General features: G+C 39.4%; 1 protein-coding gene across 1 annotated transcript; it reads left to right on the top strand.

Moving 5' to 3' along the window:
* The first annotated feature begins 12,724 nt into the window (after positions 1-12,724).
* LOC104423717 (transcription factor MYB114) lies at positions 12,725-18,089 on the top strand. Its single transcript, XM_010036174.3, has 3 exons — positions 12,725-12,848; positions 13,341-13,470; positions 17,594-18,089. Exons 1-3 carry the CDS (start codon positions 12,725-12,727, stop codon positions 17,961-17,963), a joined length of 624 nt encoding a protein of 207 aa, XP_010034476.1. The 3' UTR covers positions 17,964-18,089.
* The last annotated feature ends 5,898 nt before the right edge of the window (positions 18,090-23,987 follow it).

Here is a 23,987-nt window from a genome sequence, read left to right as displayed (position 1 = left end):
GAGAGAGAGAGAGAGAGGCTGAGGAGAGAGAAAAAATTCATGCAAATGAAACCCTTTTTTGAACATAGAAGAGATTTCACTTATTTACTCCCACATTAAGCAATTTTGGCCGTCGATTCGACCCAATGGCCAAAATCTCGATCCAACGGTCAAAAATCTATTTAGAATGGTCCATTATGATCTCGAGGTATCGGGTAATTGATCTAGTGGGTTTGATTTGCAAAATACCAAGCCAAAATTGGGAATTGCGTCAAAATGTCTAATTAGGGGTTAATTTCCAATTTGACGAAATTTGATGCCCAATTTGTAAACTTTTGGGAAATTAAAGTTGTAGAAGTGAAATTGGGAGTAAGAGGGTTCCAGAACCGGTGGCCAGAGGCCAAGAATCGGCTGAAATGGGCTTGAACCGCCTAATCCCGCCAACGGCCAGTCAAACCGGCTGGACCGGTTCGGTCTTGTTCGGCCGGATTTTGACTGGTTCTTGACCGGTTTGGTCTCGTGCATGCTGTTTTCTCTGCTTAGGACCCCTGTGGGTAAAAAATTTATGCAATTTGACCCCTAAAGGACCTAATTGAAAAGGAATTTGATCTGTTTTATGAAGAAATTGACCAATTAAGATACAATTAAGCTAATCAAACCTTATGAACGCGATCTAGGGGTCTTTTACTAACCTAATTGAATGATTATCATTGGTGCTTTGAATTGGGCCTAAATGGCTAAAATAGTAAAATTTGCAATTCAATGGACAAAATTGCAATTTAACTAAAATTAAACTCAATTAGTGTCACAATTGCCCTATCTAATGAGTTACCCATAGGTAAGATCACTTACCACATTCAAATTGACCATGAATTGAAGTGCTCGAGCTTAGGTCAAATATGGATCTAAGCTTAATATTAAAATTGGACTTAGATTTATGAAACTAAACCATAGCCATGAATGGGTCAATTCGAATTTTGTCAATTGAAGCTTAATTACTTGACTTTCTAATGCTTTGGAGGATAAAATTCTTCACATTGATGAGTTATTGTGTGAATTTCACAAAATAAATCTCAAATTTGGACTTATCTTAAGAAAATGAGTTAGAAACAATCGTCCGTTCATAAGTTATGAAGGATCAATTTTCGTCCCCTAATTAAGGCTCAAAACGGCAATTCGCATTTTGGCTTGGTAAATCGCAAAATTGAATGCTCAAATAAATTTCAGATAGTCCATAAACCAAATTTCAAAGAAGGAATTACACCTAATTATGACTAGAATAAAAGTAATTTTATTTTTGGTCGATTTAGAACCCAAAACTGAAAAAATTAGAAATAAAGGTTCTTAATCGAATTTTGTGAAATTTTGGCACAAAAGTCAAATTCACATTAAAAGAAATGTTTTTGTTCATTTTTTATTTTTTTATTTTTTTGGGTCAAAGGTTTGACCAAAAGTCAACCATTTAGTTAACTTTTCCTAAAAGGTTGATTTTTTTAATCAAATCTTTGAATTTTCAAGAAATTGATTTGTAAAAAGTGAAAGTAAAGCTAAGTGGAATTTTTGGGCAAAAAGTCAATTTTGACCCGAGGTTGACTTTTGGTCAAGGATTGACCAAAAAGTCAACCCGAAAGTCAACAGTTTGACTTTCGGGTTTTTTTTTTTTTTTTCCTTGAAAATGAGCTAAAAACTGCACGACAATGCAAAAGAAAGAAATGAAAAATGACATTTTTGGTCGAGAGATAGGATTCCGACGCGATCGGAAACCTAAATCTCGATTTTTATGTTTTAATGATATGTCGACTAAAAATCAAATGTCAACACTGGGCCTCCAATGTGTATCTCTACCCCAAATCATCAACTCTTGCGTTACATTGTACTCTAGATTGTCCTCACACAACTCTCTATCACTCTTTAGAGAACAACACAAAATTTACTTCTTTCGTGGAAATCGTCGTATGCCCTTATAATAGTGAGTTGGTAAAGTGCTCCCATAACTTTGGTGGATACGCTAACAATGTTATACCTTATTTTCATCGGTTGGGATCCCACTAACGTTCTTCAGATCCATCATCAGTTTGTTAAATTCATTTAAGTGGACTTGATAAATGTATCTTCAACATATTGGATTTGAGCAATCATCTTCAACAAATATTGGCGATTATTCAAACCCTTTGTTACATAGAGGGCTTGAAGTTTTACCAATAAATATGCAGCATGCTTCTCTTTAGCCACCTCTATTAACACCTCATCCTATAGGTTCAACAAGATTATACTCTTCGCTCTCTCCATTTGCTCATTTTGATTGGTATGTTTCATTGCTTTCGGCAACTTAATCATTGCCATCCAACGCCTTGGCTAAACCTTAGGTTGTTAATAGCACACGTATATTAGTGCTCCACAACCCAAAGTTATTCCTTTTGTTAGATTTCTCAATTTCTACTTTCCCTCCAAACATAATCGCAAAACCTCAACTCGAATTCCAATTGTTGAAATATTTTAACGTGGAAGCTGCCAAAATCTTAATATCATGAGCGACAAAAATCAAGAGAGATTTTAAATGAGGAATAATAAAAGATACGAGAGATTTATATGATTCGATCCGAGTATCAATATCTACATCTATAAAGTGAGTAAACTGCAAATAATTCACTAATTAATCAAAGAATTACATGATAACAATCTCATACGCTTTTGGTGCCGAGAACCCTTAATGTACAACTGTATAGCTTCTTGGTTTAAAAGTAAATATATCTCTTACCATTTATCCAAAAAAAAAATAATAATCTCTCATACCCTCAAGTATTTTTCTAAATTTTAAAATTACACCTTATGTCCATGGTGTTTTCAGCACAAATCTCCCGATTAATTCACTAATTAATCAAAAAATAATAAAAAATACAAGAGATTTATATGATTCAATCCTAGAGAGAGCCAACTATATATAATTTACTAATCAATCAAAGAATGACATGATAATAATCTCTCATACACTTGAGTATTTTTTTTTTAATTTAAAAATTACACCTTATGCCCACAGTGTTTTCTACACAAATCTCCCGATCTGCCAAAGAGGAGAGTCCCTTCTGGTTGGATAAATAGAAGAAAGCAGAAGATAACAAAAGGGCCAACTGGCCAAGAGACCACTCCAATAAAATAATGATTTGGACTTTTCCTTTTATCGTTAATGTCTTTCCTCTTCGTGTCTTCAGAGAGCTATACTCCTTTCATAGTGCCAAAAGCAAGGTGTCTCCATCATTGCCGGTGGACCCTCTTCAATAAATGTCATGGTCTAAATGTCTACGGCGTCTGACGAGAGTTGTCCTCTCCATTGCCACCTCGTAAAAAATATACCATCTCATTTATTTTCAATAGAAACATATCTCTCACACGATCTGTGATTGAAGAACAAGTCTCTCTTCTACACCCAAACTTAAATCAAACCCATGAGCAGTTTGTCACTGAAGGCTTTATTAGTATTGGGCTTAAGTTGGGCCCAGAAAGCCCGGCCCACGGGAATAGGGCCCGTGGAAGGAGAGAGGTATAAAAGGGAGGAGAGAGAGAGAAAAAGACACCGTTTTGTTTAAAAGAAAAAGACGTACGTTTTTCTCTCTACGCTCTCTCTCTCTCCCGTTGTTCTTCAAAGCGAAACTAGTGAAACGCTCGAAGGATTTTGCCTCCCCGGATTGAACAGGGCCCAGTTTCTCTTCCTCCATTGGCGTCGGTGCTTAATCTGTGGCTAACAAGGTATGCTCGAATCTGTGGTGTGCTTTACGATCGGTGATACGTGTTTTTTCCGGGCTTCGTCTTCCGCATTGATTTAGGGGTTCGATTTAGTGTTGAATCCGGTTTTCGGGGATCCGTTATTCCCAACATTGGTATCAAAGCCCTAGTTCATGTTTTTCCCGACCTGTTTGATGTTTTTGATTGATTTTTCGCCAAAGCAATTCAGCCGTACGGATCGGGCCGAGAAATCCCGACACCCGAGCGCTGTTCGGCCATTTTTCCGAGTTTTTGTAAGTCGAAATCAAATTCTAATGGAATAGGAAGAAAGGCGACGTCGAGACGAGTCTGGCGATACGTCGAGCGCCGCCGGGAGACGTCGCACGGGTCCACACGCGCGGCCGGAAGCCGCTGTGCGTGGGCGCGACGCGCTGGCTCGCCCAGCGCGTGCGACACAGGCGCCGGTCGGCGAACCGGCACGTGCTCGCCGCTGGCAGCGAACTGGCACACGCCGGTCCGCGGACCGACGCGTGATGACGTCAGCATGACGTCACCCAACGGTTAGTAACCGCTAGGGCGACGTCATCGATGACATCAGCACGACGACGTTTCGCCGAGCGGTCACCGGCCGGCGACCCGACCCGACCCGAACCGCGATGCCGGCATGCGCGCGGCACGTGCCGGCTGACGTCTGCGTGACGTCAGCCCATGCACGCGTGCGGCACGTGCCGTCGGTTCGCCCGAACCGGCCCGACCGGTCCGACCGGTATGTCCGGTCCGACTGGTCCGACGACCGTTGACCGTTGACCGTTGACCCCAAAAAAAAAAGAAGGAAAAGAATGTGTTTCCTTTTCAATTAAGTCTATGTGGATTATAATATGATCCCTTATTTGTTATGCATTTGTTGCAGGAACAAATGCCTCCTCTGAGATTGCGCACACCTATTCGCGCAATTACCGATGAACAAAAGGATAGGCTGTCTAAGTTGATTGCTGAGCTGACTGATCATCGATGGGAGAGTGGTGACTTAATTGATCACGTCCTTGAAGTCAACGGGAAGATTCAACAGGTCATATGGAATGGTCGTCCTATGTCACAGTCAGAGATGGTGCGATTTTTCATAAACACTCTTCCACCTGAATGGCAAGATGTGTTGAATCGCATATGGGATGTTAACGGAGCAACTTCCTATAAGAAAATTGTAATGGATTTTATAAATGAATATTACCGTATTGTTACGAGTGAAAAGATCAAGAAATTGAACAAAAGAGGATCCTTCCCAGTTCGTGTACTGACTTGGTGTTAGTTGTATTGGCTGATCTTAGTTAAGTGTGCTTTGTGGACATCTTATGTATTGTTTACTACCTAATTGTGTTAATTGAAAGCATTATTGTTTTATTGGATGTCTATTATATGTTGCTTTTGTTATTGCTGGTTCTTTGTGGGTAATTAGCTGTGGGTAGTTTTAGAAGTTTTGTAGCTTCATAGAATTGATTTTGCATAAGACAATTATATTGATGATAGTTTTAAGTTAGGATTTTGGAGGATGATTGGAAAATAGTGACCTTTTGATTCTGAAGCCTTACTTGAAATTATTCATTAATATGATGGGTCTATGTAAATAGGGATGCATAAATGATAGGCATTAATAATTCGTGCATATTTGTCGATTTGTTCAGATCAATGGCTTCAACCACAAAGAGCATAGTTGCCGAGCTGAACAAAGGTGAAAAGCTCAATGGTGACAACTATGAAATTTGGCAAATGAAAATCCAGTATGTCTTTGGAAGAGCAAGAAGCACTTGAGGCTCTTAACCTAACCATGGTAGAACCTGAAGAGGGAACCACTGCACAGCACAAAAGAGACAAAGAAGCTTTTTCTACGTGGAAAAGAAAGAACTCTCTAGCTCGCATCACGTTGCTGAGCAGCATGGAAAATGACGTCATGCGAGAGTTTCGGCGTTTTGACAATGCCAAGGAAATGTGGGAGGCATTGGCATCTAGATTTGGTCATACTTCGATGACTAGACTGAGGCAGCTCACTATTAGGTTTGACTCTTATAAAAAGCCTCATGGTCAGACCATGAAGCAACATCTTAGAAAGACGTCAAACATGATAACTGAGCTGAAAGATGCTGGCCATGTCCTCACAGATGAGCAGCAAGTGCAAGCTTTGATTCGTTCCTTGCCTCAGAGTTGGGAGCATATGAAGGTGCACCTGACTCATAATGAAAATATCAAAACCTTTGAGGATGCAATGTGTCATCTTGAGCTGGAAGAGGACCGCCTCTTGGCGGCTAAGCCGGATGCTGAACTCTATCATGCTAGTTCTAGCTCAAATGGAGCTTCGAGCTCCAAGCGCAAATGCCCTAACTGGTTTGATAAGGGGAAAGGCAAGGAAGAAGCAGGTCCTTCAGGGAAGAAACCCAAGTTTAACCAACATGAAAGAGGGAAGCGTCCTCGCATGAAAAAGCTTGCAAGGGTGAAATGCTACAACTGTGACAAGAAGGGTCACTATGCTCGCGACTGTCTTGAGCCAAAGAAGGTATGCACCCCTTGTACTTTTCAGAACTTTGCTTTTGTGTCGAGTTCTGTGTTCTTAACTGAGTCTAATCCTTTGTGGACTGTGGATTCAGGAGCGACGGACCATGTAGCGAAGGATAGAGGATCCTTCGTGGAATTCCGACGAGTACCAATTGGAACTAAGTGGATCTATGTGGGAAACAACTCCAGAGCTGAAGCGAAACGAATTGGCACATGCCAACTAAATATGCGTGGTGGACGCACTTTATTCCTTCATGATGTGTTGTATGCTCCGGAGATTTGTCGGAATTTAGTGTTTGTATTAGTGTTGGTTAAATTAGGTTTTAATATGAACTTCTATAGTAGAGGTGTGAATTTGTTTTTGGATACAAATTACTATGGTTGTGGTTATTTTCTGGATGGTTTTATTGTATTAGATATTGATTATGTTAATGCTAATATTTATTATTCCCTTTTCACGTCTCCTAATAAATATGATAATGATGTGAATGTGTGGCATGCTAGACTTGGTCACATTGGCCAACATCGTATGAATAGACTAGCCAAAGAGGGCTTGTTGGGCGATATTGAAAAAGTCGATTTGTCCATATGTAAGCATTGCCTAGAAGGGAAAACGACAAGGAAACCATTTGGAAAAGGAAAAAGAGCTGAATTTCCTCTGCATTTAATCCATTCTGCTGTCTGTGGTCCAATGAATGTGAAAGGAAGGCATGGGGCTGTTTATTTCATCACTTTTATTGATGATTATACTCGATTCGGATATGTCTATTTGATTTCTCATAAATCTGAAGCAATAAGTTGTTTTAAAAGGTTTATGAACCTGGTAGAGAATCAATTAGACAAGAAAATAAAAGCATTGAGATCCGATCGAGGTCGAGAATATTTATCTGATGAGTTCAGAAAATTATGTGATGAAAAAGGAATAGAAAGACAGTTGTCTATTCCATATACTCCTCAACAAAATGGTGTTGCGGAGAGAAGAAACAGAACCCTACTGTAAATGGTTAGGTCCATGATGGCGCATGCTAACTTACCTATTACTTTTTGGAGTGATGCGTTGTTGACTGCTGCCTATATACTTAACCGTGTGCCTTCCAAATCAGTTACTTCCACTCCATATGAGTTATGGACTGGTAGAAAACCGGACTTAAGTTTTCTTAAGCCATGGGGTTGTGCCGCCTATACACATGAGTCCTCTCACAAATTTGGGAAATTGGGTCCCAGAGGAAAGAAGAGTATTTTCATAAGGTACTCAAAACACTCGAAATGATATGTGTTCATAGGTGAGTAGGAAAGTGGGAGTATAACTAAGTTTGAATCATGAGATGTCACATTCCTAGAGGATGCATTTCCTAAGAAGGGCGAAATAGGGGAAGATTGTTCCCTATTTGAGACCTTGGATCAGGATAATGATGTTAGTGGAGTTCGTCCAAGTGGGAGTAATATGAAAAGTGATGAATTGAATTCAACTCATTCTCAATTGCAATCGCATGATGAGACGACATCATCATTACCTAATCCAAGTGGGAGCATGATGGGGAATGATGTACAAAGTGTACAATCTCCCATACGGCGAACAAGTCGCCAAAGTATTCCCCGTCGACGTTTTGACATTGAAGGGGAAACTTTTATGGTTGCTCCACAAGATGAGGATGAACCAAGAAATATTAATGAGGCTCTGAATTGCCCTAGTAAGGAAAAATTTATTAATGCAATGGAAGAGGAAATGGAGTCAATGAAATCAAACCAAGTCTGGGAACTGGTTGATCTTCCAAAAGGACGCAGAGCTATTGGGAACAAGTGGGTTCTCAAAATAAAGCGAAAGGCTGATGGCTCGATTGAAAGGCATAAGGCTCGCCTTGTGGCGAAGGGTTATAATCAACAGGAATGAATTGATTATGAAAATACATTTTCTCCTGTAGTGAGATTTACCTCGATTCGCATTATTCTGGCAATAGTGGCTAGTCTGGATCTTGAGCTACATCAAATGGATGTAAAGATTGCTTTCCTCAATGGAGAATTAGAGGAAGAAATATATATGGAACAACCTGCTGGTTTCATAGTGAAAGGCCAAGAAGAAAAAGTATGTCGACTTTTGAGGTTGATATATGGTCTTAAGCAGTCATCAAGACAATGGTACATACGTTTTCATAATGCCATAATGGCATATGATTTTACAATGATTGATGAGGATCATTGTGTATATATCAAAAGATCCAAGGATCAATTTGTGATCATATCATTATATGTTGATGATATACTAATTGCCGGAAGCAATATGGAGTTTGTTAAGACTGTCAAGAGTTGGTTGTCTTCCAACTTTGAGATGAAGGACATGGGTGAGGCTGCATACATCCTTGGAGTTAAGATTTCAAGAGATCGTTTGAAGAGATCGTTGTCTCTTTCGCAAGAAACCTATATAAATAAGGTTCTTGAACGATTTCGTATGCAAGATTGTAAACCCATAGACACTCCTATTGCAAAAGGTGAAGGATTGAGCCATAGACTGTGTCCAAGGACTCCACAAGAAAAGGAACAAATGAAACATGTTCCTTATGCAAGTGCTGTTGGGAGCTTGATGTACGCTATGATGTGTACAAGACCCGACATATGTTTTGCAGTTGGAATGGTGAGTAGATACCAATCCAATCCAAGTCCAGCACATTGGAAGGCCGTTAAGAGAATATTGAGGTATCTGAAGGGAAATGCTGATTACAAGTTGAATTACCAAGGAAAGGATCTGCGACTTGAAGGCTATTCAGATGCTGATTGGGGAGGAGATTTAGATGAAAGAAAATCTACCTCAGGATTTGCTTTCTTACTGAGCAATGGCGCCATATCATGGAGTAGTAAGAAGCAAACGTGCATAGCCTTATCCACGATGGAAGCTGAGTTCGTGGCATTATCAGCAGCAGTACAAGAAGGAGTTTGGCTTAAGAGATTCTTGGATCATTTAGGTGTTATTGAGAAAGCTACAAATCCATTATTGGTTAACTATGATAGCTAAGCAGCTATAGCGTACACCAAAGATCCAAAATATCATGGCAAGACCAAACATATAGATACCAAGTATAACTTTGTCAAGGATATGGTTGCACGAAAGGATGTGAACTTACAGTACATATCTACGCATATAATGGTAGCAGATCCTATGATAAAGCCAATACCTAGAGATGTGTTTTGTGGTCATGTAAAATCTCTAGGATTGCGTAGAGTCCGATGTCTTGGATTGTAATTTCCTGAGTTGTTCACATTTATGAACTAGTGTTGTTTCATTATTAATGCCTATGAATCTTTGTTTGATCTTTATGCATCTTAATACTCAGTGTATTATTATAAGTTGAGGAAGTATGTCGGACAGATAAAAGATTAGCCCACTCACACGGGTAATCGCCTCTATTTACTATGTGATAAATAGAGATGAGACTGTTTTTAAGCTTATTATCTAGGTGATAATCGAGAGCTCAAGCTTAAAATACGCTATGTCGCCTTAACTGAGTGTTAAGATGAGGACATAATACTTACTATGTCCGAAAGTAAAATACCCCACATATTTTACTTTATCTGTCTAAGATGCCAGATGTGAGTTCTAATGAATTTTGTAAAAGAGTAGATACGTGAACTCAAGTTAGACATTGGGTATGTCTGAACTATCATCTGTACGGTATTGAAAGGTGTAGACATACGCTCCATGGGAAGGAGTTAATACCGTAATACGTATTTTATACTACGTATGCATAAGCCGACCAATAAGAGTGGCAAAAAGTTTGATCTCAACTTTTTATGACGTGTGAGACTCTTGAGGAAAAGAGTTCCTCAATTTTAGTGCCCTCATGACTTTTACTTATTCTCAAGGTTTCTATTTAGTGTTTGCTATCTTAGGATGTTGCCAATGGTCATGAGTTGATTCGATCTAATGGGACATTTCTAGAAAAGCAAGCTGAACTGAAATTAAGAGTTTTGAAGGAAAGAGGAAGATCGATTTTGGGGAATCGCATTGTAGTTTTGTATTCACTGGTCGATCAATTATGACTGTCTTTGTGATAATTATAATTGTGAATACAATATATATATATATATATATAATGTTTAAAAGAGATCAAGAGAGATATAAAATGTGATTGATTGATCTAGGGTACTGCATACTAAATCTACTCAAAGCGTGACGCCCATTATGAGCTGCTATATATTCCTAACAGATGTATAGCAACGAGCTCTCAAAGTATGCTGGTCGCATGGATTATTCACCGGTATGAATGTTGAAGAGAAGTAAAGAGAATCCTGTTCGGCCCACCATGTGCGAGTGGGAGATGAAGGCTTTATTAGTATTGGGCTTAAGGCCCGTCCGCCCAAGTTGGGCCCAGAAAGCCCGGCCCACGGGAATAGGGCCCGTGGAAGGAGACAGGTATAAAAGGGAGGAGAGAGAGAGAAAAAGACACCGTTTTGTTTAAAAGAAAAAGACGTACGTTTTTCTCTCTACGCTCTCTCTCTCTCTCTCGTTGTTCTTCAAAGCGAAACCAGTGAAACGCTCGAAGGATTTTGCCTCCTCGGATTGAACAGGGCCCAGTTTCTCTTCCTCCATTGGCGTCGGTGCTTAATCTGTGGCTAACAAGGTACGCTCGAATCCGTGGTGTGCTTTACAATCGGTGATACGTGTTTTTTCCGGGTTTCGTCTTCCGCATTGATTTAGGAGTTCGATTTAGTGTCGAATCCGGTTTTCGGGGATCCGTTATTCCCAATAGTCACAGTTAAAGAAATTAATGTTAGAACCCTTATACTTCTTTCTTCTACAAAAGCAGATAGAATTAACGTTGGTTGGAAAAAATAACCAACTCTAAGATTTCACAAAAGTCCAACTTGGACCTCATTTATTTGCATGTTATGGGCCATGTTTAATTGACAGACTTAAATTTGAGACATAATTTAACATATTGAAATGAGGTATTGGTTTTTGATAATGTAAAGAAAAAAGGGGTGTTGGTTCGTCGAATTTTTTAACTTCCTTTGGAGTGTGATGGATCATTTTTTTGATGGATTTGATGGGAGAGAAGGAAGTAGGCTTGTCAAAGGGGGAATAAGGATTTCAAGAGAAAGTTGAGAAGTGGTAATCTTCTCATCTTCATTGAGGTAGAAAACCTCATAAAAAATAATCAATCTTAGAGGAATTCGATTTCAATAATGGAATTGGAGAGTCAAAATAACAATGGCATTGACACATATAGGGGTGGTATTTTCCATAGATTCGGTCATGATGAAATGGATATTTTTCTTAGTATAGACTCATTTTAATTCACAGAGTTATAATCTTAGCCCAATCTAAACGAAGCTGTCTTTGATACCATGATGGGGCTACAGCATAAGCTAATGATTCTTGAGATGCTTATGCTATCTCACAACACATGGCCCTTCTCTCAGCCTTTCAATGGAACTGCCTCTTAATCTTCATAAATGATTAATCTATTTTATAAGGCTCTCAAGTTTCAGAAACTTTCTAATTCACCAGATTCATAGAGTGGTGAATGAAGGTTATATTTGTGGAACCGACTTATCGTATTGAACTAACAGTACAAACCTAAGCTTCTTACTAACATTAGAGTTCGAGGAAGAAGAGAAAGCGTTGAGAAGGCCATTAAGGAATTGCATATAAAAGAGATTTTCAAAACACTAATCTTGTTTTGACTTCTTACAGAAGTAACCTTTATATAGACGAAGCCAAGGGTAATATTGTAACGGTATAACCACACTATTAGAATAATACAAGCATACTTAGGACCACTAGGCATAAAGGACTGCATTATTATGCAAGATGCTTTTACAAGAGGAAGGACACTAATAAGACACTTTGGCCAAAAGCAATGGCCCTCATATAGAAGCAAAAGAGGTCTGCCAAAGTGACACCAAAGCAAGTCGAGCGTGAGCGTCATAGGCCACTCGGTCTCGTTCGTATTTTACCCATTATATATATATATATGCAAAACAGCGAATCTTGATATTTAGTGTTGGTTAATGAGACCGTTAGTTAAAAGAATAGATGTTACGAAACAATTCATACAAATGATGGTCCGCGACAATGCCCGGACGCTGGACCAGTAAGTACCATGCTCGATGTCTTTCTTTTCATGGCTAAAGAAATATGATTTTTCTAAATCGTTCGAAGTCCCCTTTTTTTTTTCTAGCTTTATGAAAAGATCCTGCAGACTGGAAGGTCGCAGCCACGCGGAAAGAATCATATTGAATGTGGGAGACCCATTTGTACTGTTGCGTATTGTAATAATTGACAATTAGATTAGTTGCAATCTTCCACGGTATTTGACAACTGATGTAGATCTGCGTTTTTTGTGGAAAATGAAGGGGCACGTGGCTCCTAAAAGCACCGATGACAACATAGGACTTCGAGTGTGCTTCAAAACGTAATCCGCAAACTGTTCACGAAAAGCCTCAGAGAGAGAGAGAGAGAGAGAGGGAGAGAGAGGGAAGAGAGATGCAGAAAGGATCGTTGTTCGGATTGAGGAAAGGTTCGTGGACGGAAGAGGAAGATGTTCTCTTGAGGAGCTGTGTCCAGAGGTACGGAGAAGGAGAGTGGCATCGAGTTCCTCAGAGAGCAGGTATTGTATCATTGTATGTGAAGGTTATTCTTGTTTTTTATTTGCATATACTCGCGAGCGTTTAAATTTGTATAGTGATGGGGATCCTTGTTTTCTTGTTGCATCCCCATCGGTATAATCCACTTGGATTTGCGTGTGTCAAATCATCTCGTGTCATCATATTTTATTTTTGTCAAATACTTGTGTTATCATTGAGATACTTTTACTTGAGTGAAAAGTTTTTCTTTTATTAAAATGGGTGGATGTGTCTTTGTTAGTTTTGAGATAGTGGTATCAAGTTGGATTAGATTTGACTTCTTTAAGTGAAACTTCTCGTGCTCTCCAATGATATTTCATTGATTTTTTAAAATAAGACAAAAAGGGGACGTGTATTGATATTTAACTCATGTCAACGGATTGATTTGCACTAAGAGCATCTCTATACTGTGTATACACATGCGCGCAGAGAGAGAGAGATCGCTAAGTTCATGTTTGTATTTCTTGAGCTTGTAGGTTTGAATAGGTGCAGGAAGAGCTGCAGATTGAGGTGGTTGAACTATCTGAAGCCCAACATTAAGAGAGGGAAATTCCAAGATGATGAGGTCGACATGATCATCAGGCTTCACAAACTTCTTGGGAACAGGTGAGTACATGCTAAGAAAAGGTCACATGTGAAGTGCATTTGTCTGTTTTAATAGAGTTACTTATATGATGTTGAGCCTACCTGCGTTATTCACAACAGCCTCTCCCTCTTCCTTCTCCAAAAATTGATTAAGGGTTGCATTGATCGAAATAAATGAGGACCGCATGTATAAACTGTGGTAAGGATTAGGCTATTTCATTTTAGGAAAAAAAAATCTTAAACCTATTATACTTGTGCCAATTCAGTCTTGAACCTTTTAATTTGGCCAATCTAATACTAAACCTTTGACGTGTTGTCAAATCAATCCTAAATCTTTCAATTTTGTCAATTTAACCATAAAACTTTCGACAATTTATCAATTTAGTCATTGCAAGAAATTTTGGTCTAAAATCGTTGATGTGGTAACCTAGTCAGCACCGGCCATCTTACATGACATGGCTAATACTAATATAAACAATTTTTTTAAAATATTTTATTAATTTATTCTTCGTTTCTTTATTTTCCTAACACAAGCTGAGTTGCCAACTGATCCTTCTCGACAACCCTCACCTAGTTGAGACGAGGCATCGTGGCCCTCACCCATGGCCTTAGTATCCTTGTCGACCACAAGTGAGGGCATCGACCCTTGCTCAAATCCAAGCGAGGGCTGCAACTCCGTTGCCAGCCAATGGGCGAGGGTCATGGCCCTCACCTTGATTTGGGCGAGGGTGTTGCGGCCTTCGCCTATGACTGGTGAGGGCCGCAATTCCCTCGCCCAAATTAGCTGATGGTTGTTAGCCCTCACCAACCTTGGGTTGGGAAAAAAGAAAAGAAGAAAGTAATAAACAATTTAAGAAAAATAAAAAGTTATCTACATCAATGCCGATTGTATCACATAGAATAATCGATATTGACTAGACTGTCACATCAATGATTTCTAAGTAAATTTGGCTAATTAAGCTAAATTGATAAATCATCAAAAGGTTTGACAATTCATCAAAAGATTTAAGATAAAATTGGCAAAATTAAAGGTGTAGAATTAAATTGATCCAATTGAAAGGTTTAGAATTGAATTAGTATCAATGCAATAAATTTAACAACTTTTTAGTAATTTTCCCTTTGATTTTTTGTACGACCACCCTACTTGGAAAGGGACAAGTTTCCAACCATGGCATATGTTTGGACAACGTTACTCCTACATAGGCATAGCCATTTGGAGTGCACCTTGTCTCCGATGACAACCGCTTGATGGGACAGGCTGATACAACCCCGATAAAGTCCATACAAGAGTCACTATTTCGGAAATTGTTCAATAAAATAACCTACTGTAGATATGGCCACATGCATGAGAGAGACGAAAGTTGCCGACTACAGCTCATGTCGTTCGGTTATTGATCTTACCAGTGAAACGCGACCCTTCAAATCCAACCGTCTAGGTACTGTTTAGTATATATTATGGGTGATCATGGCTATATGGTATAACTTGGGAACGTGAGGACCCAATAAGTGGAAATTGGTCTAGTTCTAGATTTTAAGATATATAAGGTAGGTCACAAGTGAAGTCGAAAATCTAGAATTTAGAGCAAGTCTTTGTGTTTTTTTTTTTTTATTATTCTATATCTTCGCACAATCTAAAGGTATGATATGACGTTCAATAATGAGTGTATAACATGAAATCACTTATCCGAGCTTTCATTTCCAGTGATGTACATGATTGACCCCTGGTACATAATTCTTCGATACTTGCTCACATGTGAAGATAGAGTCTCTCTCTAGCTCTCCCTACCTATTTCTTCAGACAACATTAACTGAGTACCAGTAATGGTTTTCATTAGCCGTTGTCGACTTCGGGAGCAATTGCTTACTAACTGCATGGTTGTTCATGTATTGTTCTTAGATCTAGTCACTCCCGATCATGGTTACAGGTATAAGAAACTCAGAGAGATTATTCGTCTGATGTCGATTCTGTTTATGTAGTCCAAAGAAAGGTAGACTGAACAACAGAAGCTTGAATTCGATCACAAACGTGCATTTCATTCTTTGGGCCAAAAAAAGAACGAGAGAGCAGGAATTAAACAATTATGTGGCAATTATAATAACTATATCTTTGGATAGGGAGGCAAAGCAAATGGGCCGCATGCTCAGTCGGTAATAACTTAATGCTCCATTCGTTTCGCGGAAAACAACTTCTAGAAAAATATTTTCCGAAATTTCTGGTGTTCAGGTGGACGGAAAATACACGGTCAAGGAAAACATTTTCCGGTCAACGGAAAATCCTCTCTTGACATTGTGGAAAATGATTTCCTCTTTTGAAAAGAGGAAGTCATTTTCCCAGCCTCTCTCTCTCGCTCTCCCTGTTGTAATGGCTTGACGACGTCCTTCTCCGGGATCAGCCTCCGCCCTCCCCGGCCGCTCCTGCCCGCCTGCTCCTGCCGGGCGCCGCCGCCGCCACCGCGCTCCGCTTCCCCGGCGACTCGAAGCCGCTCGGGAGGATCCGGCTCAAGAGGGAGCACCGCGGCGGCGCCTGGAGGCTCGCGGGGAGCCCGCCGTCCAGGCCGCTCATCGTGCGGTGCGTTGGATTTTTCTTGCCAAGTTGTCATTTTTTGCCAAGCTCTGGCGAGTCGTGAGCTCGTCGGATCTGGCGGTGGAGCTTGCGGCTCGCCAGATCTAGTGGCGAGCTTGGGGTCCCGATCCAGGCGAGCTCAAGCTCGTCGCGAGATCCAGTGAGCTCGGGTGAGATCGGCGAGCCTCGAGCTCACCTAATCGGCGGCGGAGCTCGCGGCTCGCCGAGATCTAGCGGTAGAGCTCGGGCTCCCGATCCGGGCGAGCTCGAGCTCGTCGCTAGTCGGCGAGCTCGGGTGAGATCGGCCGAGCCTCGAGCTCGCGGATCGGCCACCGGGTCTTGGTCGGCCGCTAGGCGGCCGGCCATCGTCAAGGGGAAGGAGGTGGAGGTGGCGGCGGAAGGAGGAGGAAGGAGGCGACGACGGAGGAAGGAGGAGGAAAGAGGAAGGAAAAGAAAAAGAAATAATAAATAATAAAAATTTCGATTTTTAAAAATATAAATAATTAAAAAAATCATTTAAAAAAATATAAATAAATAAAATAAATTTTTTGGTCAATTAAAAATATTAAAATTCAATTTTTGATAATTTTTCCCAAACAATTAAATGAGCTAACGAACGGTGGAAAATATTTTCCACTCAAATCCAGGAAAATGTTTTCCGGAAACATGATATTTTCCGCGAAACGAACGGAGCCTAAATTCAATCAATAGAAAATCAATTTATGAAAATCCGAATCTTGCTAAATATACTGATTTAACCTAACAATAGTCCTCTTTTTTCTATGTTGGTAAGAGCTTCATGATATTCAGCTGTCAATTTTTAATTATCATCAAACAAATATTAATTCCATTTCCATTATTAAAGATTATTAACACTTAAAATTCGGCACTTAAAATTTTTAATTTACCCAACAGACCCTAAATATTAGTCAAGCCATTTTTCCACATTTAAAAGTAATAGTTGCATTTGATATGGATTAAAATCAGGCACCAACTTATTGATTAGTTATGGCTCTGAAGGGCCATTTTTCCACATTTAAAAGTAATAATAGGTGAATCGACGGAAATTTATAGACTTTAACACAAAGGTGTTAACGGTGTGTACTTCAAATATATTAGAAGAGAAAGAAACTAATTGTTCGCAACTCATTTATAACACTTCGTAGATTAGAGAGAGCTTATGAAAATTACCATTCCTTGACTGTCAACATCAATTGGCCATTCCCACGATGAAACCCTTATTTTGTCAGGATTGAACACTTACGGAAACAAAAAGAAATCACTACTTTGAATTGATTTGTTTATTTATGAATCACTTGAGTGTCATAATTTTTTAAAAATATCCATCACAAGTGTCATGCCATATTAGATTTTGGGTATTTGGGTGAATGTTTTTAAGAAGTTATGGCATGCAAACGATCAGTCGAAAGTTTCAATACTCAAATAAACGTTTTTGAGAAATTATGGAAATTTTGTGATCGAAAAAAAAATTATGACACTCAAGTGAGTACCGTATGAAAATAATTTTCGATATCTTTCCTCATAATTTAACATTTCATTTAGTCGAAATTATTGATGCAGGTGGTCCCTAATTGCTGGGAGACTCCCGGGTCGAACTGCGAATGACGTGAAGAACTATTGGAATGCCCATCAACGGAAATTGATGACTTGCCAAGGGAAGCCGGAGAACGAGAAACCCCAAGATTTGGTAAAAGTTGAAGTCATAAGGCCTCGCCCTCGGACCATCTCCAAGAACTTCTCTTCCTTGGGGGTCGAAGCCTATAGGGAGCTGAACGAGTCCCGAGAGCCGCGCGTCCACGACGTGCCTCCAAACAGAAGCCCCTGGATCGATGATGACTTTGAGCTGCGTTCGGAGACGATGGAGGCATGGTTGGATTGTTGGAGCGGACTCTCCTTCGATGCAGAAAGCATCTGGGACTGGCCGGTGTGATAGGATCTTGCCGGGCCCTTGGATATTACTTATGCATGTGTTGCCTTCATATGATTGGGGTTTGTATGAATACGGACATGGGAGAACCAAGTGGTGTGTGTACTGCTTTTCTGCGCGTGATCCCTTCGTATGCTTGTGGTCCATATGACTGCGTAAAAGGGAGAATAATGACTCTAGAACATCAACGGTGATTATGAATCCTTCCGAGATTTGCTATATATTTGGATATGTTTCGAATAAAACAACCACATGCATACATGACAAGATTTTCAGAATATCAACTGTGATTTTTAACGTTCGAGGAAATACTCGTTTGATGTTCCACCGTACCGTAAGTAGAACCTTTTCCAATAGTTAAAACCCTTCATCTGCATCAAAAGTTTCTGGTCTGTCTCGAATGGCGGTGAAGGACACAATTTCTCAAGAAACATCACGTGAAAGTTGGCCGACCAAAGAAGAAGAATTATGGCGATCAGAATCCTACCGTGACAGAAGAGAAAATGTTAGTTAAGAATCTGGTTTTGAATTTTCATGATGGTGCTCAAGGATATAAATGATCTGAAGGCCCGTACTTAACATGCAAACAAACAAACAAAATAAGGTCGTTGAACTAATTTCATAGCTTGAGAAAAAACTAAGATGATCCGTTTTCCTTCTTCTATCATCATCAATTGGCTTCAACTTAGTCAAGCCTAGCTCTAATATTAATTGTTGCAAAAAATAAGCGATCCAATGATATAATAAACAAAACAAAGATATAACTCGAACACTAGATTTTACATAATTGGTTCGATGAGACCTACTATATGGGAAGAGTAGCATAGAATTCCCTTATAGATGAAGCGATACAACAGAGATAACAAGCACACTTGAATTTTTAAAATACTTCTAGTATTTCTTAGTCCTTAATTACCTCAAACAATTTATATAGTGTTTCGCTCTCACAATCCCTCACAAATAATTTTTCAATCATACAAATGAATTCACTAAATATTAACACAAGACTTTCATGACTTCGAACACTTGAGATGTAATTTATGAACAAGCCATACAATTGATTGTCCTGATCAGAAATGTTGACACCTAAATTTTGACGGTCCATTTAGTCATTTATCGCATTAAATTAGGACTTAATTTTATCCCTAAAATATATATATTAATTGCATATCATATAGATTTAGATGCATTTTATTTTAATTTGCATTTTATCTATTGGATCGGTGCGGATGGGTTCAAATTAGTTGGACTAAGCCCATGAAGAGTATAAATTGGCCTGAGCCTGTTTTCTGAAATTAAGATTTGAAATGAGGATTTTTGGAATTTAAGAAAATCGGGTTGTAATATTATCTTTAAAAAACAGTAGGAGATATTCGGGAGATAAGGAAAAGGATTTTCGTGATCGTAGGGGTTATAAGCAATCTTCGTATGAGATGAAATATTTACAAACGATTGCATTTTGTTTTCCTTATATAAGGAGTGCACGAAAAAAGTTAAAGGAGGAGGCTTTTCTAGGGTTTTCTTTTGGGATCAAGGAAGAAAAACAAAAAGTGAAAAGTGAAGAAAAAAAGCAGAAGCAAAGTACAATCGGCAGGGAGTGAGGAGACGTTTACTGTTCATCGTCTTCCTCACCCTTGCTGCCTGAGTTTGCAACCGGACGCCGTCCCGACGGTAGCCGGCGCTGGCTCCTCTCCGCTCGTTCCCCGCGAAGCCGCCGATCTGCTGCCGGAGCTGAAAATCGAAACCAGCGCCCCTCCTTTGCCCAGAGCTGCTCAACGCCTCTACTCGAGTTCGAAGCCGGTCGCCACACCTCGTCAACCGAGCCACCGATCTGTAGGAACCAAAACGATTTGGAAACAATTGCTTTGATATTAATTGTAGAGTGTGCAGCTTATAAAATATGCGAAAGCATTAAAATACTCAAATCAAACTAGCTGATACAATAACACACTCAAACACATTAATACAAGCATACACTCAGCTATTCTATTTTCTTCCCTTCTCGATCACGGAGGGATAACTCGCTCACACAGAGCTACTGAGGCTGCAGTGCCTCTCCCTGAAGTTCACCGTTGCACCTGATGACTTCCTGTTCCGAAGCTCTCACTGCTGGAGGCTTCCCTGAAGCTCACCTCGTTTGGCTTCCTTGATGGCCTGAGGTTCTCCGCCTGCATGTGGCGTGAGATCCTCTCCTTGGCCTGTTGACCTGAGGCTGCGATGCCTCTATGTGAGGCCTTCCGGCCTGCTCCTGCTCCTTCACCTTGAGGCCCTCCTTGTGAGGCACTTTGGCCTGTTTTACGTTTGCACTCCCAAGCCCTATTTATAGACATCTTCCACCGCCTAAACTTCTCTTCTTGGCTAAGGAGTCAAACATTGTGGGCTGTCTTCTTTTCCTTCACGTCCAAGTACTAGCAAAGTTGAACTTTGCTTCTTGGCAGTCAATGAAGTGATGCTGCAGCACACTTCTCTTTGGCTTCTTATTATTATATTAGGTGTTGTACTCCAACACGATCGTCGCGCGCGCACCACCGCCCTCACTGACCTCGCCGCGCCGATCTCCCTCACCGAGTCCCTGCTGCGTCCTTGCCCATCACCGCGCCTCACCCGCAACCTGCAACTCACCCTACAGCAGCCCACTCGTCACCGTCCTCTTTCCGCGACCGCCCGGTGCCCGACGCCCCTGCAGCACCTCTGTCTGCGACCGCCCGGTGTCCAACGCCTTCTCCTCCGTGCAACGATTCTGCAGCCGCTCTGTGCCCACTACTGTGGCACCACCGCCCGCGACGCCCCTCACCGTCGCTGCCCGCCAACCCTCACCGGAGCTCCGACGCCGACGAATTTGCTGCCCCCCATTTTCCTTAGGTTGCTCAATTTTCTTTTATTTTTATTTTTCTTATTTTATGTTATTTTACTTTATTTTTAGTTAGTTTTGCTATTATTGTTTAAGTTTGAATATTGTGAGGTGACTTTTAGGTTATGGATATTGTAAAAAATAATGGGCAGGAGTTATCCCTAAGATTATTGTAATTATTAATTTGACCCGTAAGATGTCGGGTCATTTTTTTTAATAGTATTAATTTTTGGGGGTTTGTTGATAATATCTTAATTGTTAAATTAATATAATTATTAATTTGATCCGTAAGACTTCGGATCAGATTTTTAATTATTTTGAACTTCTTGTCGTGACGTTTAGGGTTATAGTAATCGTTAATTTGACCTGTGAGATAACATGTTATTTTTTCGATTATTTTAATTCTTTATTTGATTGGATGACTTGATTAGTTTAAATACAATGTTTATTTGATAATTGCTTGTTTTGGAGAATCACTAAAAAAATCCAAAAAAATATTTGAATTAGGATTCGGTTTGTTTTGGAATATTTCTTGTTATCTTGCATATCTAGAATAGGGATTTTAGTTCGAATATAGAAAAATATAAAAACAAAAAAAGTGCATTCTTTTAGGTTGTTAGTTTTTAATTTAAATTGCACGTTTAATTATTTGGCAATTGTGAATTTCGAATTTTATAAAAATAAAAACACAAAAGAATCATCATGCATATATCATGTAGAATGAGGGCATTCTTTGTACGTCATGACATCTTAGGATAAAATTGCAAGTTTCATTTTAAATTCACTTCATTATTTATAATAGATTGCATTTTTAGGATAAAAAAAATCATATGCACGTCATATAGAATTAAGTTCATGAAATGCACATCATTTAGTGATTGTTGTTAAGTTCATTCTATTAGGAATTGCTCATCATTAGACTAGGTCATTTAATAAACGTCGCGTGACATATAACTCGCATATTAAATTGCATGTTACATGTCATTTTAGTTGAAATAATTTTGTATGTCATTGCATTGCATTGTATGTCATTAGAATTAGGTCATTTAGATTGCATTTAATTATGGCATTCCTTTATGTCATATAGTTTAGGTCATGTAGTTAAAATCATGTTTTTATAAAAAATTCTAATTTCAAGAAAACCCAAAAAATTATTTGCTTTGTGTGATGCAATTTATTTATTGAATGTTTGAGCATCCGTGTGGTCACTTTTTGCATGATAGTAATTTAGGTTAAAATAAATCAGCTGCCTGCAAAAAACATTTTTGAAAATAAAAAGAATGGTACCGAAACGGCATTAGAGAAATCTAATGTAACCAAGTCTCCGTACTCTTAGTCTCTAGTTCGTAGGAGTAAAGTAATTCTCCCATTATTTTACTTAGGTGTCTAATCGACCTACTATAAACTGATTAGTGGCTACTCCTAAATAAAATCCATTTGCATGTTAAGAAATTTGAACCTAAGTCGCGAATTGGCATGGGCTTGGGAGAGCCCGAGTTAAGTCTAGGCTTAACAATCCATTAGCCAAACCTTAGGTGGTTCACACCCGAAAATTTGGTCGCGACAAGAAACTATTCTTGGATACTCTTCACCCAAAAAATAAAAAATAAAAAACCTACTTGGATTGGGCAATATCACTTTAATAAGTACTTGATTTACAGCATAACTCCTCAGTTCATCCATGATGTCTAAATTCGTCACTGCAACCTTATCGGCATTTCAAAAGGCTAGGAAGTCTCTTCAAGTTCATATGATGCAGTATGCAGTAAAATTGCGACAGCAACAAATTGATCATTAAATTTACTCACCCACGGATACTTTCAAATCTTCAAAAAGGTAGGGCTGGTCCTGGCGTTGATTGCGAGACGTTATTGGACCATCCGCTTATTTTCGAGAATAGACAAGATAATTACTTCCACTTTTGTCCACCCTTCATTCCGTTAAAAACGGAAGTCTGTGTGTCCCATATGTGGGGAAAGGACGGTTTGTCCTTTGCCCAGATATAGGAAAAGCACTGCAATAATGAAAGAGATTGCAACGTCTGACATGCCCTTAGTGAGGGGATAGCCTCTCCGAGCAAAATTACAATTCTGCCGTTGTTTTAAGCAAACCCTAGGTGTTGTCACTTCTTTTCTAAACTTCCTGCAGGATTTATGATTCCTTAAACGATTCGATGGTTGTAAGCAGGGAAGCGAACGGTCTGTTGTTTATCATGGTCTGCAGCTTGTCTTATTTGACAGCTGAAAGTAGTTATGTATTATCATAAAGCTAATTCGTCTGAACTTTGAAACGTAAAATTTGGGAGTATTTTTAAGGGTGAGAAAAAAAATTCTCTCTAATTAGGGATACAGGGTGTGCGGGCACTAATATATTAAAATAAAGAATGCATCTAGACTAGGCGCTAAGTTATCGGACTACCATTGAAAGCTCTTATCAAAAGCTTGCTTTCTGCTAATTGAACATGTGATTCGTACAGTGCTTAAAACGGGTACGTCTAATCATTACCCCAGTTATAACTGAAGGCCATCCATTATGGATTTGGAAGTAGAAGCCCGTCCGGTAGCTTAGTGATCCCAATTGTTGTTGCACTTTGAAAACTGTAGTTTCTCTAATCCTTCAAATGATGATTTCATTGGATTGGATATGACTCTAGCCACGAAAAACATGTTAACTTCGTGGATTATAGTTTAGAGACAAGATGAATCTTGACAAGTAATCCAATGCAAAAAGACTAATGCAATTCATAATGTGAGAAGTCAAATCTGTACTATGTAGCAAATTAATTTACACACACATCCGCAACACTGCTAAGCTAACTATTTATCCAAATTTTAGCAAGAAACAGAAAACCTGCTGGGTGATGATTCGCTTCATTAGATAAAACACAAGGAGATGGTCATGGTCTTACGTGCTCAATCGGTTATCGCAATTCATTCCCACTGAACTATGGGTAGTATATTTAGCTCTTGAGCTAACGCACTCCCCTGGTGTGAACTAGTTGATTTTCGAAGTTGATTTGCAGTCTGTAATTTCTCAAAATCTTTGATGGTAGCAACAAGTTGAGAAATTCAAGAAAGTTTGCTTGTGCAGATCTTCAAGACGATTCATCTGTGTGGGGAAGTCATTATCTGTCGTCCATACAAGGAAGCTAATGCATGTGTGGACTAGCTAGAAAT

The sequence above is a fragment of the Eucalyptus grandis genome, chromosome 10 (genome assembly GCF_016545825.1).
Source record: "Eucalyptus grandis isolate ANBG69807.140 chromosome 10, ASM1654582v1, whole genome shotgun sequence".
NCBI classification, from domain to species: Eukaryota; Viridiplantae; Streptophyta; class Magnoliopsida; order Myrtales; family Myrtaceae; genus Eucalyptus; species Eucalyptus grandis.
This window is presented reverse-complemented; position numbering and strand designations above follow the sequence as displayed.